The 17854-nt window shown below is 56.5% G+C and overlaps 1 protein-coding gene across 1 annotated transcript in view; it reads right to left on the bottom strand.

Moving 5' to 3' along the window:
• The window catches only part of GRM4 (glutamate metabotropic receptor 4), a 111185-nt gene that overhangs the window by 15102 nt on the left and 78229 nt on the right, over positions 1-17854 (bottom strand). The window contains exons 5-7 of the mRNA XM_008066826.2: positions 4961-5161; positions 4625-4761; positions 240-1175 (exon numbers count right to left, since the gene is read on the bottom strand). Of these exons, the coding sequence (XP_008065017.1) occupies positions 240-1175; positions 4625-4761; positions 4961-5161 (1274 nt within the window). The remainder of the gene's footprint in view (positions 1-239; positions 1176-4624; positions 4762-4960; positions 5162-17854) is intronic.

The raw sequence follows: 17854 nt of genomic DNA, 5'->3' as shown, positions 1-17854 counted from the left end.
AAAGGAGAGAGGAAGGAGAAAGAAAGAGGGAGAGAGATGTGGCAGAGAAGGGGAAAGGGCGAGAGAGAGAAAGAAGGGGAGGGAAAACCCAGAACCAAAGGAAACCCTGCAACGGGGAGAAACGGCAGAATGAGGCAGGGAAGAGGGCACTTCTGGAGTGGGGGAGAGGCCAGCTGGCTTCCAGAGGCTGCCCCTGCACCCCGCTGCCGCCCCTGCCGTCCTCTCACCGCCCCCCTCACCTTGTCGGCTGACTGCGAGGTGCCGAAGAAGATGGGAATGAAGGCCAGCCAGACGATGCAGGTGGTGTACATGGTGAAGCCGATGGGCTTGGCCTCATTGAAGGTCTCGGGCACGCCCCGCGTCTTGATGGCGTACACGGTGCACGTGACCATGAGCAGCATGCTGTAGCCCAGCAGGCAGATGAGCGACAGGTCTGAGATGTCGCACTTGAGCACCCCCCTGGCGAAGCGGGGGTCGAGCGTCCGCTGGTCCTGGAAGTCCACGACTGAGTGGGAGGGGTCCACCACAAACCACACGCAGATGCCCAGCAGCTGCAGGGAGATGAGGCTGAAGGTGATGGCCAGCTGCGAGGCGGGGCTGATGAAGCGCGGGGCGCTGACCGAGCGCTTGCCCTGCTCGAAGATGCGGTAGATGCGGTTGGTCTTGGTCAGCAGGGCCGCGTAGCTGATGCTCATGCCTAGGCCCAGGAAGATGCGGCGCAGGGAGCAGGTGCCCAGGTCGGGCTCAGCGATCATGAGGAAGGTGGTGGCGTAGCACAGGAAGATGCCTGCCAGCAGCACGTAGCTCAGTTCGCGGCCCGAAGCCTTGACGATGGGCGTGTCGTTGTAGCGCACAAAGGTGACCACCACAAACAACGTGGCCGCGATGCCTACCACGGCCAGGAAGAGGGGCAGCACGGCCCAGGGCGAGTCCCACTCGAGCTTGATGATGGGGATGGGCCGGCAACCTGTGCGGTTCTCGGTGGGCCGCATGTCGTAGGGACACGTCTTGCAGGTATAGCGGTCCACCTGGTACTGGTAGCCTGTGCAGGGCTCACAGTGCCAACAGCAAGGCATGCCCTTCACTGTCTTCTTCCGCTCGCCTGGCTGGCATGGCAGGCTGCAGATGGAGCGGGGCAGCGGCTGCCCGCTCCCCGGCCAGTGCATCCGCTCTATCTGGCAACGACATCGCCACAGAGCAAGCCTCAGAGAATGTCACCCAGGACCCCAGACCATCCCACCAGTGGCACCCTATAGCCCCACACCTGAATCATCCAGTTAATTGGCTAAAAGCCCAGCTGTTTGGACCCCACCAAATATAACAGTGAGACTTAAACAAGCTCTCCTGCAAAATTCAGGCACAACTGACCTATGGGGAATCCTCACTGAATCCAACTCTCAAGACACATATGGAGAAACTGAGCCCAGAGAGCAGCAGTGACAATCTAGTTGCACAGAGCATTGGTGGCAGAGCAGAGAGAACTCAAGAGTCCTGACTCCCAAACCTTAAGGTCTTACGATCCCAGCAGCCCCAGGACAGCAACAGCATCACCCAAGAGCTTGTTGGAAATGCACATTTCAGTCCCACCCCAGACCTACTAGCTCAGGATCTGTGTTTTTTTGGGTTTTTGTTTTTTGGCTGTGGTTTTTTGCTTTGAGTTAAGGTCTTACTCTGTTGCCCAGGCTGGAGTGCAGTAGCACAATCATGGCTCACTGTGGCCTCTACCTCCTGGTCTCAGGTGATCCTTCCGCCTCAACCTCCCCAGTAGCTGGGACTACAGGTGTGCACCACCATGCCTGGCTAACTTTATTTTTTTGTAGAGACAAGGTCTCACTATGTGACCCAGACTGTTCTTGAACTCCTAGGCTCAAGCAAGCCTCCTGCCTTGGCCTCCCAAAGTGCTGGGATTACAGGCACGAGCCACTGTGCCCCACCAGGATCTGTGTTTCAGCAAGATTCCCGGGTGATTCATGTGCACGATGGAGTGAAGGATGTGCTGCCCAATGGTTCAGCCCGTGTCTCTGTCAAGCAGCACAGGAAATTGGGTTCAGCAGACAGCAACAAACAAAGGTTTAAGAGGATGCTGCATGTGTGCTTGGGGGTTAGCATTTCTTTACCTCTTGCTCTAAATCAGTGCTAATAATTATATGTTTCTGAAGACACAATGGCTGTGAGTAAAGGAGCCACAGGAGTATTGTCACACCCTACTGAATGTTACAACATTCTGGAAAGGAAGTTAGAGGTCCAAAAGAGCTGCAGGCACTGGGCAAAGGGACTTGGCTACACTTGGGAGCCATATTCAAAGCGTCTGCTCTAAATTAAGAGGCCCTTAGGAAGAGTTCACTTTTAGAAAGCCACAAGCCTGGCTAGACTGGCACCATGTTTGTGCTGGGCGCTCACTCTTGGGAAAGTATAACCAGTTGGTTGGGGGATGTGGGAGGGTTTCAGAGCTGAGGAAAAGGGCAGGGTGGGAAGAAAGCCTCAAGAAAGAAGGTTGTCCTAAGTCTCTGGGTGTGACAGGGCATGGGTTGCCATAGGGCACAACAAAGGCAAGGACAACTGTTCTGTAGGAATGATGAGGAGGGACAAGTCCTGTGCACAGAAGCTGTGAAATTGAAGGGAAGGCCTTTCTCCAGAGGACACAGGATAAGGGTGGGTGTTCTGAAAAACTTGGGGGTTCCCCTGGAAAGAGCAGTGAATGCAGTCAAGTCTTGGTATCACAGTGCTAGTGCTGGCTGGCTGTGTCCTCAAGCAAATGGTTTGTTTTCTCTGAGACTTTGTTTTTTCATCCGATCCAGTGGAAGCAGACATGAAGCTACTACGCCCTTTGTTACTTAGGGTGACTTCCACTTAGAAGTCGTCATAGAAACACCTTTCTCTATTTCACTAGAGCGTCAGCTGTATGTGGGCAGGGACCCTGTGCTTATTTTCCTGTTGTGTCCCCAGCCCTCAGCTCAGGGCTGGCACCCAGCAGAGGCCTAGCAAATATCTCTGGAATCTCTGAGAGAATAACTGCACCCAAGCAGTGAAGCCCAGGGCACCCGTGATGAGAGGCCACCTCACTCTGCACCTCACCCTGGAGGAGGACCGTGGCTGGCGCTGTGGCCCCTACAACACAGCCTACACAGAGCCACCCAAGGAGAAAGTGGGGAAGGTGTGATGGTTCAAGTCCAGCCCCATCTCACCTCCTCCCACCACCTTGGCTGCATCTGGGCCTCACAGGTGAGGGAGTGATAAACGCCTAGAAGGCATTGTGGGCTGGAACAGGATGGGCCTTGAAGACGGTCGGGTTGGGTGCAGGGTCTTGTATTCCTAGGGGGGGACCTTCCAGGGAGGAGCCCACTGCCACCCAAATCCAGTCCCTGTCACCTGCAGTCAGGACATCTCTAAAACGGGGACAGCGGTGCCTACCTCAGAGCTGTCACCCTCACAGTAAGGTGACATGTTTAGAGCAGCAACAGGGACACAACAGGTGCTCAGTAAGCACTAGCTGCCACTGCCACCCGTGAGTTTGAGCCACTGCACCAAGACAAGACTTGCCCTGTTGTCTTGGTGTTGCCCACTCCGCCAAGTGCCCTGCTCAGCAATCCGAGGGGCCTGGTTACAGGAATGGGCTGCTCCTGACATGCTGCGTGGCTTAGGAACGTCCCTTTGCCTCCCCAGGGCGGGCTTTCCTGAGCTATTTCCTCTGACTGGGCTAAATGAAATCATGGGCAGGGCTCACGGGGCTCCTTGCAGGAAGAGATTTACAAGAGGAAGCAGCAGGGGCACAAAGGAGGCAGCGCTCCCAAGACCCTGGAACCATAGCAGCTGAGGCCAGCTTAGGACCTGATCTCCGAGTCTCTCTGGTCCATCCAAGGTGTTGCATTGTGCCACCCCGGGCCCAGCTCACTCCACTCTTGCATGGCAGAGACCAAGATCGCAAGAATTTTCTCAGGGAACAAACCACAGGTCCTTTCTCTCCAAAAACACTGCCCTATTTCACAGCTGGGGCCACTGAAAGCCAGGAGGGGAAAGTCACCATATCGCTGGAACATCCTAGGAGCTAGAAAAGAGTGGCTGGGAGAACCCAGAAAAATGACTGCTGTCTATGTGGTTTGATGGATCTGGGGACTGTCAAATGGCTCCTTACCCACAGGAGGGGCAGGCTATGTGTGGACAGAGGATGAGTCCTGAGCCCAGGTCCAGGCCAGAAATCCCCATGAGACCACAGGACCTGGGTCCAGCACTCGTCCTCTGTCCACACATAGCCTGCCCCTCCTCACCTTATTCCACCACCCACCAAGCCTTTGAGCCATATCACTCCAGTGTGAATTTTCTTTCCAGAATCCCCGACACCCCCTGAGTGGACAGCAGGCAGGAAAGCTCCAGGCTAAGGGAGCGAGGGCAGGGGCCAGAATGGGCAGCAGAACTCTGGCTGCCCTGTCTTCCACTTTGGGATGGGGGCCTCAGAGCCCCTGAGGTCTGGGAGCGTGCACTGGCAAGGAAGTCCCGACCCGGCAGCAGTGATTCTGGCAGTCAGCGCTGGTTAGCAGCTGCCTCCCTCGGTCCCCTGCCAGGGGTTGGGATGGCATGAGTGGCTCTCTCCACCCACTCTGGGCCCCCTCCCTGCTCTCCTGCTTACTCTAAGGTGCAGGTGGTCAGTCCAGGAGCCAATGACTTTGTACTCTGCAGAGCCGTTGCGTAGTTGGTACTGGTAGATGTCGTAGCGCCCGGGTGCATCTCCGTTCTCATTGAAGGTCACAGGGTTCCCTGCGATGCCTGTGGGGATGGACAGGTGTCTGTATGGAGTCTTGCCCCAGAGGCAGGGAGGGCTATGAGCTCAGGGCAGAGACGCCTCTGGGGAGGCCCCTCCCCCTGGAGACATCCAAAGGGACCCCCCCATGGAGCCCTAGGCTCCCTTCCCCTGGGCATGGCCCAGGACACCCAGGGCCGGGCAGTGCCCACACTCCGCCCCCACCTGAGAAGTTGACGCTTCGGATGTACTTAAGCAGCTGGGTGCCGTCTACGGGATCCATGCGCGGGCAGAGTCCCACGCGGCCAGGACACAAGTCGCGGTGCATGGCGTGCAGTGCATGGCCCATGGCGTACACCGCATCAATCACAAACTGCACCTTCCCCTCCTGTTCATACGCTGAGTCCTGCCCAATGCGCTCACGGTCTGCAATGAAACATGGGGGTGGGTGGCCATGAGGTTCACTGTCCTCCCGTGGTGCCGCGAGGGCCAGAGCGCTCTGGCACCCAGAGAGTTGGCCCAGTCTGTGCATATACCCTCCTGACTTCCAGCCCAGTGCTCCATCACCAAGGAGATGGTCGGGTGGAGACAGCTGGGGACAGGCCAAAGGGGGTGAAGAGGAACGTACACTGGCCACGACACTGTACCGCTGCCTGTGCCCCCTAAGGTCCCCAGAACAGCCAGGCAGTCTCCCTTGTCACCTGTCACTCTGAAAGGCAGTGGCCCAGAGGATCTCTCCATGGCTGTGGTACCTGCTGTCCTCCCCTCAGCCTGGCTGCTCTCACGGGCTGGGAGACAGCCAGGACAGGGGCAGTATCTGCCAGGGAGGTCAGTGGTGCCCCTAAAGCCATTTGCCTGTGGGCAGCCACCAGAGGATGCTGCCCTCACCCCAGGGTTCCGTTGGGGAAACTGAGGCCCAGTCACCCAGATAAGTGAGTGAGAGCTTTTCTTTATTATAGGGAGAAACTGAGGAACAGAGTTCGGTAACCTTTAGGCCCATGTGGAGTTGGAGCTGAACCCAGGTACTCTAGCACCCCATCGTACCAGACAGAGAGGGGATGGGCAGGGGGGCAGAGACTCTGAGGTGAGGACACAGGGGCAGGAGGATGGCAGGGTAGAGGAAGGGAGAAGATGGACAGAGCTTGGGACACCTGGCTTCCCCTCCCAAGGCCACAGCCTCTGCACACAGCATGACCCCCTTCCTCCTTTCTCAGGGCCAGGATGAGGGAACTCCTCATAAGCCCCTGTCCTTTGTAACCCCCTGCTCCTAGCTGGCACCTCCCAGCTGGAGGGCTGGAGCCACACCCTGCAGAAGCAGTTCCCAGCAGTGGGCTGTAGAGTGAATGGTCCTACCTGTACCCAGCCTGGATGGCCAGAGCCTGAGTCTCCCATGTGAGGGCCAGGTTGGGCTGGGTCGGCTTTAGGCCTGGATCCCTGGGTACCCCAGAGGTCACTGTGTACATGCCCCTGCCTTGGATACCTCAGAGGTAGACCCAGGGTAAAGGTGACTGCACTGCCTCTCCCTGCAGTCTGCTCTGCCCTCCCAACAGGAAGGACAGTGGCTCCACCACTGGATTCGTTGTGACTAGATGGCAGTACTGTCACCCATTGCTTGGCCTGGTTACTCAGCTGACCCTGCTGGCCAAAACCCTACCCATTCTCAGCCTAGCCTGGGATAGATGCTCACAGATTGCTGAGTGGATGTCAGAAATCACGGCGTCTCGATGCTAGGGACGGCAGGACCATGGGAAACATCTGCCCCAACTGCCATTTACACTTGAGGAAGCTGAGCCTGGAGAGGGAAACCCCAGGCCACACAGCCCAGAGCAACCTGATGAGCACTCCTAGCTCCCAGCTCCCACCATGCCTCCAACCCAGACTGCACATGACCCGGGGCCTCTGTCAGCTCTGTCACCTGGCAACACTTTCTAGGCCAAGGTGCAAACAGAAGGAAGGGACACAAAAGGCGGATTCCCCAGCCTCACCGTCTAGCCTTCTCGTCTAAGGCCACAAGGTTCCAAGGGCCCGGAGGAAATGGAAGGGACAGTCCTGTGCCCAGAGGGTACAGAGGGGGCTGGGGCATCTCCTGGAAAGCCCCTCCCTGGGCCACACCCGTGCTCCCTCATTCCCCTGGGCCCTGCTTTCTGCAGCCTTAAGACCCACGGAAGCCACGTGATTCCCACCACGCCTTCATCTCATATGGATGAGGGACTAAATTATTAACCAGGGATGAGAGGAGGCTGCAGCCACTGCAGAGAGGAGGCAGCTCTCTTCCAAAGACACACCCCGTGGCCGCCAAGAGCCGGCCACGTTGCTGGTGGAAGCAGCTCTCCCACTAAGCTGGCCTCAGCCTCTCCTCTCCCCGGCTCCCCAGGTGCTGCTCAGAAGGCCCAGCGGAAGCATCTGCTCCTGGGCCACTTGGGATCAGGGCCAAGTGCTCTCACTGGGGTCACAAGCCACCAAGATTCATGACCGTGTGGATGCCCCCTCGGGCACCTCCTCACAGGGAAACCTGCCTCCACCTGGGGCGGCTCCGGGGGAAGGGCTCTGGAGTCCTGTGGGCCTTGAGCCCTAGGGCATGCCGCTGCAGAGGGTCTTTCCTGGTCCAGGACCTTCCCCTCAAAGAACAGCAATGACAGGGACAAAGGATGCTCCCCTGGCAGGGTGGCAGATTTATGCAGGGCTGAGGGGTGCAGGGGCTGGAGAGATCGTGGAAACCACAAATGCACACTAAACAAGATGAGCTGCTGTGTCCAACCAAACGAAGGAGTGGCTGACACACACTGTGCCCGTCACTGCAGCAGCCCCTGCCACCCAGTCCGGCTCCTCCATGGACAGCCCTGCAGCCAGGTTTGCGCTCATGAGCTAGCTCTGGGGGACAGGCTGATGAGCCCCTCCTACAGGGGAGGTAACCAAGGTTTTGGTGGGTGGGTGACATCCCTGGTGTCTCATAGGAATCCTGGCACCAAGGGGATGTCTATCCATGGCTGAGGGTAGAGCCAGCTGGTAAGCGCTGGAGTTGGGATTTGAACCCAGATCTCTCTGGCTCCGAGAGTCTTCACTACCCCGAACTGCCCCTCTTCCATCTAGCCCCTGACCCGCCTCCTTCTCCCTTTTTGGGGCCCAGGCTCTGGCCTCGTTGCCTGGCCAGGCCAAACTAGGAGTTAAGGACTCCCTGTCTGCTGGTTTAGAAGAGGCAGGTGACAGAGCAGGGAAAGGAGTCAGGATATCCCCTCTCGTGGTTAGGCGGGACCCCCAAGCCCAGGCAGGAGCACCTCAGCTCTGGGAGGGAAGAAAACATGAGAGCTACTGGAGGAGATAAATTCCAGACACAGGGCTGCAGTGACAGCAGCAACAGTTTGAAGATGTCCTAATTGTGTCCCGGGGCATAGTGAGGCAGAGATGCGTTTGGCTCTGCTACGGGTGACAGCCAGCCGGGGAACCATCCAGGGAGGATTTTCTCCGTCAAATCCCTGCAGCTGTGGTTACTACGGCGACTGCAGCCTTTGTCTGCAGGTTGTAAATTGTAATTGAAATGAGTTTTCAAGGTTGAAATAATCAGAGTCCTCCTTGTCTTCCCCCTCACCTCTCCACAACTCACCCCACCCAGCCACGGGGCTCCAGAGCGCTAACGCTTGTACACACGTGCACACACATTCTAGAAGCAGGTCTTCATGCCTGCTCACGCCAGGGTATACAAAATCAACCACACAGACACCCAGATATTTTCACATTTACTCATATATGTAATACAGTAGCAAATGCACAAACCTGCACACATGTACACGGACGTCTGTACACACAAACATGCTCAAACACAGGTATACATATAAACACACCCAATGTCTCCACAACTACACACTTAACACAACACTTACACAAACATGTGGGCATTTGGATTCACCGACTGTCCTAGGCTGAGCACCCACCACAGATCTGGCAGGGGTTTGAGTGTAAGTGTTTTCTTTGGGAGGGGATGCTGGGAAGCGCTGGGAGAGAGGAGGCAGGTGAGATGGCAGAGGGAGGTAGCTGATGCTGGTATGTGGGTCTCAGTCCCACTGAGGCCTCTGGGAGACTGCAGACTGTGTCTCAGGATTGTTCCATCTGTGGGGACAAATGCCCCCACTGTGGCTGTCCTAGGCTAGGTGCTGCTCCCAGGAGCATGAACCCCACTGCACACTCAGAATGGTGAGTGTGAGGGGTTTGGCTAGGTACCTACAGCATCTACATAAACACGTACATGCTCACATGTGTGACCAAGCATAGATCCATGTCTATACCACACATGCCTACATATAGATAAACCTGCATTTATGTACAAATATACTAACATACACACACACACACTTTTGTCCCTTGAGTAAACTTCCAGGGAATAGGACAGAGGACCCCAGGGCTTCTCCAGAGAGGGAGGGCTATCTGGTGCAGCAGACCAAACACAAACATCTACCCCTGATCCCTGGCTTCCTACATAGGTTCCAGACCACGGAACTGAGCCTCCTAGAGCCTCAGTCTCCCGAGACATGAACTTAGGATACCACTTATCCTGAGGGCTGTTGGGAGGACTGAAGGAGCTGCAGGTGTAAACCACCCAGCACCACATCTTGTGCACAGAGGTCCCCTCTCAGCCCTGTCCCCTTTCCTCCCTGACACTCTGGACAGAGCCCACCCCAGGGCCTGCATCCCAGGCGTGGCCCCCTCTCTGTCCTGTGTGCAGCCTGGCACGTACTAGCTCTAGTGCTGACTCTCCTGCCCCCTCCCTCCCAACGTGCGGTGGGTGAGGGGTGCTACGGCACACAGACAGACCCAGGCCAGTTCCACCCAGCCAGACAGATGGATATGTTGGAGAAAGCTATCACTCTGTGCTTCCCAGTCACCTCCCCTTCACCTGGGGTTGAGCCATTCTACCCGTCACCTCCCTGAGACATCCAGTCCTTCTGAGGGCCCCTTAAGTCCTGCTCCCAAGGCTGGGCTCACCACCCCCACTGGTCCTGCCCCAGGAGTCACTGGTCAGGCTCTCCCTGGTCCAGAGTTACACTCTTGCTCTTCAGCCCACAACTCAGCTCTGCAGGTCCCTCCCCTTGAATTTCATCCTTGTCACCTCACCTGCTTTCCAGCCTGGGAACCTCTAATCAGCTCAGCCTAGTTTCCTCCACCCTTAGCTCTGTCCCCATGACTCTGCCCTGGGTCTACACCAACTCTTTCCTGCCCTGGCAAATGATGCACCAGGTGCTTTGGGAACTTAGTGGCTGGGGCAAATGGGATCCCATCTCAGGGATGAGGAGACTGAGGCTCGGAGAGGTGAGCCGCTTACTCAGGGGGCCGGGCTCTTGACTCCCTCTCTCAAGTGTTCTCACCCAAGCTCCAAGAGCACTGTGATGGCACAGCCTGGGTTCCTCCCTCTGGAGCTAGCCACAGGCCCCTTCTGAAGAGAACAATTCCTGCAGCCCTCCAAGAATATGACCCCAGTGTGAAAACATGGCCATCAGAAGCGGAAGGCCTGGCTGTGACAGTGAAGCCAGTGGCAGATGGTCATAGCCATAGAGAGCTGTGTCTCTGTGATCTCCTCTGGATGGCCATCCTAATGGAAATGCAGTCTAAGAGTCCTGAGGGTCTGACCTCAAGCATGCTTCCCCAGGTGTCCTCAGACCATAGTTGGAGAAACAGGACATGAGCAACAGGGTCTGATGGGGCCAGCTGGAGACAGACTCCCCACCATCCCGCCCCTTGCTGGGTCTGCCGAGTCACTCAGTGTCTCTAAGCTATGGCCCCTGATCTGTGGCTATGGCACTGGGACCAGGAGGGAGAAATGATTCCCATGGCAGGGGCCAAGCCTGGCACCTACACAACTCAGCACCCAGACAGGCCAGTTCTCGGCCCTCCCTGGTTCAGGAGCTTGGTGGGCTCTCCCAGACAGGAAAGGTCAGGGCAGGGGAGGGGTCCGCTCTGGGGGCTGAGGTGCAGCCCAGGATGGCGGGCTGCCCATGCCCTGCCAACAGGTCCCAGGAGGACCTCCCTTCCCCATCCTCCACCGGCCTCCTTCCCCTCCAGTGGGGCTTAGATTTCCCTCTACAGGAGCCTTCCCTGTACCCCAGAAACAGGCTATAATATCTCCCATCTAAACAGACTGACTCTTCCCACCAGCATCCCCTCTCCCTGTTCCTGTTTGCAGCGAAGCTCCTCGAGAGAGCCACCTCTGCTCACTGGCGTCGGCGTCTCTCCTCTGCTCTCTTCTGACCAGCTCCAGTCTGGCTTTTGTGCCACCTCTCCAAGGAAACTGCTCTTGCAGAGACCACCAGTGCCCCTGGGTTGCGACGCCCAAGAGCCTAGCCCCAGTCCTCCTCTCCCTTGACCCGGGACCACACATGATGGGACCAGCCCCTCCTTCCTTCCTGACGTTCTCTCCACCTGCAGGATACCAGGCCCTGGATCCTCCTGCCTCCGGGCTGCCCCCTCCCTGCCCCCGACACATCAGGGTCCATGGCTCACTGGGACCCCTTCTCTAACTACTCCCTGTTTGGTGCTCCCAGCCAGTCCTACCTATGTGCTGGCATCTCCCCAATCGGAAGGCCAGCGGGCTCCACCCTACCTCCAGCTCTTACCCCACAAGGCCACGTAGGCCTCCAAAGGCCTCTCACACTCCCCAAGACCTATGCCCAACCCCATCCTTTCCTCCCCTACCTGCTTCTCCTCCCGCCCACCCAGCTCAGTGTGGGGCAATTCCTCTTGTTCAAGCCAAGAGTCTTGGAGCCGTCCTGGATTTCCCATCCTCTTTTTCTCACCCTAAGTCCTTACACAGACTCTGCAGCCACACTGCAAAGCTGACAATGAATCCGACAGCGTCTCACCCCCTCCGTAGCCGCCATCTGCCCCAGGCCCCGTTACTCCCACCTGGACCACAGCACCGCCTCCTGACTGACCTCCGGCTCTGCCCTGATCCCCAGCAGGAGTGAGCAGGAAGCCACAGGAGGGAGCCCGTTAGAACATAAATCAGCCTGAGCCCTTGGGTTCAAGACCCGCCTGAGCAGCAAGACCTCATCTCTACAACAAATCAAAAAATCAGCTGGGTGTGGTAGCGCACACCTGTAATTCCGGCTACTCAGAAGGCTGAGGCGGAAGGATCGCCAGAGCCCAGCAGGTCAGGGTGCGGTGGCCGGGAGCGGCCACTGCACTCCAGTCTGGGCGACCGAGTGAGACTCCAACTCAAAAAGAAAAAAAAGAACATAAATCAGACCCTGTCAATCCTCTTCCAAACCCTGCAATGGCCTTGTCCCATTCGTCATAAAAGACGAAGTCCCACCAACTACCTAGAAGGCTCACGGGGTCTGCACCACTCTATCCCCACCTTCCTGACCTCATCTCCTCTCTGTTGCTTCACTTCGGCCCCACAGGCCACTAGACCTCAGAGTTTTTGCACACGCTGTGCCCTCTGCCTGACATGCTCTTTCCTCGATCTCCACACAGCTCGCTCTCTCACTGCCTTCTGGTCATTGCTCAAGTGACACTTTCTCAATGAGGCCTTCTGACTTCAAAGTCCAACATCTCAGCCGGGAGTGGTGACTCAGACCTGTAATTCCAGCACTTTGGGATGCCAAGGTGAGAGGACTGCTTGAGCCCAGGAGTTCAAGATCAGCCTGGGCAACATAACGAGAGCTTGTCTCTACAAATGATAAATTAAAAAATTAGCTGGCATGGTGGTGCACACCTGTAGTTTCAGCTACTTGGGAGACTGAGGTAGAAGGATCACCTGAGCCAGGAGATTGAGGCTGCAGTGAATCCTGATTGTGCCTCTGCACTCCAGCCTGGGTGAGGACCCCCCCCAACTCAAAAAAAGGAAAAAGAATTTTAAAATTCAGCCTAGGGGGACCCAAGGGGGGGCAGCCCTCTGCTGGGGCTCACGGGAGAATGAGAGCAGGTAATAGAATTCCCACTTTACAGATGAAGAAACTGAGGCCTCAGGAAGTGAGGGAACCTGCCCACGGTCACACAGCCCTGCTCCCATCACTTGCAACCTCCCTCTGAGAGGCCCTCTGGTTTGCCTTCTCCATCCGCACCAGCAGGCCTCTTCTGGAGCCAAAAGCGCTGACACCACCACATGCCATACCTTGTCTGCAAGGCCGTACAGTTTTCCCACTTACAGGAGCTCCCCAGAGCAGGTCTGACCCCTGAGAGCCTAGCACAGAGCCGGGCACACAATCAGCCTCTTGTCATTGCTGGTTGGTTTCCTGGTTGACTGTGGAAAGCAGCACGAGGGAAGGTGGGCCACCATGTGGCCACTCTCTTAGCCCACCCTCCTTTCCCCAGGAGGGAGGCTTCCTCAGGCCCTTTGGGGATGTAGAGGTGGGACGATTTCCCAAAGGCAGGACAGAAAAGCCAAGAGGGCCCTGGGCTGGAATATCAGCTGTCCTGGAGCCAGAAGACCCAGGTTCAAATCCCAGCTCTGTGTAATCTTGGGCAAGTCCTTAACCTCTCTGTGCCTCAGTTTCCTCATCTGTAAAATGGATTGCTACAAAGATTAAGTGCAAAACATTGGAATAGAGCTTGACAACTAACAAATGCTATTAGCTGTTATTATTATTCTGCTTATGATTATTGGTGTCATTGCTGCAAGCTCAGTCCAGGTGACTGGCATCTCCCCACACATCCACATCCACAACCACCACAGGGTCGCCCTTCCTCGCTGAGCTCACAGACCCTGGGAGCGGCAGGCAGTAAATTTTCCTATCTCCTCATAAACCCAGCCTTCCTCCGCTTAGCCGTCACCTGGCTGGCAGCGCTGTCAAAAAGACGGATGCCACATCTGCCTTGTTTATGACTTTCATTCCCAAGTCCTGCACTGTGGGCTCCCAGGGAGGGGCCCAGAGGGGTGGAGGCGGCAGACACTATTCTCTCGTGGGCTTGACAGCAGCAGAGACACCCCTCTCGGTGACCCTGACCTTCGGGTGTGGGGAGAGCCATGGCCATCTGCAAGAGCTTCCGGCAGATCAGCTCTCATCACTTCTCAGGGAAGCTGTGGCAGAGGGCCTGGGGGGAGCCGGGGCGGGGGCAGCACCCTGCTGGGGTTCACAGGAGAAGGAGAGCAGGTAATAGAATTCCTACTTTACAGATAAAAAAACTGAGGCCTCAGGAGGTGAGGGAACCTGCCCACGGTCACACAGCTAGCAAGTGGCAGCACAAGAATTCACATCTAGGTCTTCAGGACTAGGAGCTGCATGTGTGAGAGAGAATGAGCATTCACCACCCCTAACCCTCACCACTTCTCACATGCCCATCCAGTTTCCAGTTGCCGGCATTGCTGCCCTTCCGCTGCCTCCCCATGGCACAGGAACCTTCTTTGCCCACCGTCTAGTGGCTGGAGGTGCTGAGGATTAAGCCGCCAGGAGCCACTCCCACCACCGACTGACAGGGGCTGGGACATACATACCACGGCTCCCTCTCGCCTTCAGTGGGATGACTGAGTGGCCGGTTCCTCTGTCCCCAGAGTGCCTGAGAGAGTAAGCTCCAATTGCTCACAGTGGTAACTTGCTTTTTCACACCTTTTCCCATTGCCTTCTCTCCTCTTTCCTGAGATCCGCCCCCCAAATAAACTACCTGCTCTCAAATCTTTGTCTCAGGGGACCTCCCCTTAAGACAGCCTTGAAGGATGAAGCAAACTTTCCCCAGTGTGAAACCACAGCATGAGATGGCTCTTCCCACCCTCTCGCAAGTCACCAGGCCCATCCACCAACTAGGGTAGGAAGGAATGGACTCGGCAAAGCAGAGGACACAGGAGTGGTGCTTGTTGAGATCTGAGGCGGGGCAGGTGGGGGCCTCGGGACTGCGACAAGCAGAGGCGACTAAGGAATCCGCCAGCATCGAGGAAGGAAAGTGGGCAGTCCTGAGGTGAGTGGGAAGCCGGGCTCCAGAGACAGCAGGGAAGCAGGGATTATACGTGATGGGAGACTGCAGAGCACCTGGGCTAGCTGGAGGCAAGGGGAGGGGATCAAGGGAGGGGAAGGGCAGGGGCACCCACTGGAGAGCCAGGCTGCGCGGGCATGAGTACAACTTGCCAACTCTCTAGCGCTGTGACATTCACACGTTGCCTCAGTTTCCTCTTCTGTAAAATGGGAGCTGTACCCGCCACAGTCTATACCATCCACCCTCAGGATGGCACACTCCCTCCTCCAGGATCTACAGCAGACAGACAGGATCAGTGTCGACTGACTTGGACTATGAAATCACCCAACGTTTTGTCTGAATCCCTCTTCCACTTTCCCTCCAGATCAACATGGTAACCGCTCTATCAGCACCTGTCACACACAGCGTTTCTCGGCTTTATCTAATCCTCACAACAACCTCCTGGGATGGCTCTTGTCTACAAGCAGCTGAGACGCAGAAAACTTAAATAACTTGTCCGAAGTCACACAGCAGGGAGACGGCAGAGCCCAATTCAGAGCCAGGGTGAGTCCTTCCCCTGCCCCTACTCCTGGCTCTCCTTGGGGGTCACTCCAGCCCTCCCCGCCTAAGGCCTTCTCCCCAGGGACAGGCTCAGGCAGGGTCATGGGTTGGCCAGAGCCGCCTCCCTTCCCCCAGGGTCTCAGGTCCCACAAATATTCCCAACAGTTCCCTGGCCCCCACCTCACCCAGAGATGAACGGATGGGCTCACCACACCTGACCTGGGGCCACATGAGGACCCTGACTGGTTTCTGCTGGGGCGGCCAATGCAGCAAGAAGGATTCAGGCTACCTGCGAGGCACCGTCCTTCTACTCCTCCCCAAGACAAGTGCCTCGCAGGTAGCCTGAATCCTCCACCAGAGCCTCTTGCCTCCCCCTGCCTGAAGTAGTACCGTTCTCCCTCCCATCACCCATCTCTGCCTCTGAGCCAGAGGCTCCCACCCTGCTGCGCAGTGGAACCACCTGCAGCACTTGCAGAAACAGTCCTGACGCGCAGGCTGCACCCAGCACCAAATCAGAATGTCTCGGGGTGGGCAGCAGGCATCAGTATTTCAAAAGATCCCCATGGGATTCAACTTGCACAAAACTTGGGAACCACCACTCCAGTCCTAATGCACATTACAATCACCTGGGGAGCTTTAGAAAAATCTGCAGCACAGGCCCCACCTCTGCAGTTCCGATTTAGCTGGTCTGGAGGTGGCGCCCTGGTGTAGTGTTAAGGGCTCTCCAGGTGACTCTGACGCACAGCCAGGCTCGGGCCATCATGCTACAGTCACAAAGCACCTCTGTTCACATTTTCTTGCCTCCTTCTGGAGACACTCTCTGGGCTGGCTCACCATCAACTCCACTGCCCAGATGAGAGGGCAAAGTCCTAGCAAGCTCATAGGGCGTACCTTAGGTTCATGGCAAAGTTCCGCGGTCTTCTGAAACCTGCTCTCTCTCTCTCTCTCCTACTTGCCTGTCAGACCAAACGCCTCCCTCAGGACTGCTGCAGAGGCCATGAATGCTGACCCTAGAACAGGAGTCTGGAGAGCCTGCAGGAACTGACTGAGGCCTTCCTCCCTCCTGCCCTCCCAGACAGAGAGGTGATTCCAGAAAGCCCTGCACACCCTAGACACCAGGTCCAGGAGGCCCCAGACGTCCATCTTGCCCCTACTTCCAGTCTCCCCCATCCCATCCCCATACCCCAGCAGGTCTATAATCAGGGTGCCCCCATAATCTTCCACCCCCACATGAGCACTTTTGAGAATCACAGGGGATACTCAATAATCACACCAGAACAGAGGTGGGCAGGATGCAAGGTCACCCTCCCCATGAGGGCTCAGCCTCCACGGCCCAACACGTGTGTCCTTCTCACACCTCTGCTGTGATTACTGCCTGATTCAAGTACCTGCTGTGCAGCCTTGGGCAAGTCGCTTGGTCTTTCTCAGTCTCCATTTCCTCATCTATAGTACAGGAATCATAAGAGTTCCTAGTGTTGTTGTGAGTGAAACGAGATGGTCTTTAAGTGTCTGGAACATAGTAGGTGCATCACAACTAGTAGTGCTATGGTTATTAGCTCTCCCAGGAGCACACAGACCCTTCGTATATATACACACACATGCCCTTCTTTCTCAGGTACAGCAACTCACATACATAGGCAGTCCATGCACATGGGCACACTCGTGTACCTGCACGCCATTCTGCCCCTTCAGGTGGGTGTGACTGTGAGCTTGCCTGGGCCCCCAGGAGATACCCACTGTTCGGGATCTGTAATTGCCTGTGGACTCTGGCCACCAGAGGGCAGCATGCTCCCCAGCCACCCTCACCACATTCCCTTCTCTCTGGAGGACCCAGATTCCATGCAGCATGGATCTGGCCCAGCCAGCCCTTTGCCCAAACTGTACCAATTAAGTCTGGGGGGGACACAGGAGGGAACTCACCATCTCAGTTGTGCATCACTCAGGTTTAGAGGCACCCAGAAGCCTCCATTGTTACCGAGTTTGGGCCCTGCTGGAGAGCAACCCAGACCCACAACACACAAGGACCCTGCCCAAATACATCTAAAGTGAACACACCAAGATGGCCACGTACAGGGCTGAGGGCCGAGAGGCTTCAAATCGTGCTCTACCATCTTCCAACTGTGGGAATTCAAGTCCTTTACTTACCTGCTCTGAGCCTCTGTTTTCCCATCTGCAAAATGGACCAATCATTGCCCCTCCCTCCCCTTGTATGGCTCATTCTTCTCCGTTTCAGGGCTCGCATGTTACCTCTGCAGGGAGGCCATCCCTGGCCACTTTAAAACTGCAGTGTCCCTTCCCTCCACACTCCCCATTCTTTTTATTGTTTTGTTCCTATTGAACATCTCCCTTCCCACATACTCCATCATTTACTCATCTTATTTATCGCCTGCTTCCCCATTAAAAGAAAAACTCCAAAAGACTCTTTCATTCCCTGCTCTATCCACCACGCAGGTGGAACAGGACCAGGCAGGTTCTGGAAGCCACACTGGTGTTTGCTAAGTGACTGAAGGAAGCTTCGAGGTGGAGCAGTCACACGAACGAACCCAAGGCAGCCATAGGCCAGACGGCCCTCCTACTCTCCAGGACCTCAGTGTGCCGCTCTAAATCGGCTGGGGCCCCGCCCCCGGCCTCCCAACGCCGCCCCCGGGCGCCGGCCCGTCTCCCCGGAGACTCCGCCCCCCA

The sequence above is a fragment of the Carlito syrichta genome, unplaced genomic scaffold, assembly GCF_000164805.1.
Source record: "Carlito syrichta isolate Samal-C Ts95f unplaced genomic scaffold, Tarsius_syrichta-2.0.1 Scaffold309115, whole genome shotgun sequence".
Classification (NCBI taxonomy): Eukaryota; Metazoa; Chordata; class Mammalia; order Primates; family Tarsiidae; genus Carlito; species Carlito syrichta.
This window is presented reverse-complemented; position numbering and strand designations above follow the sequence as displayed.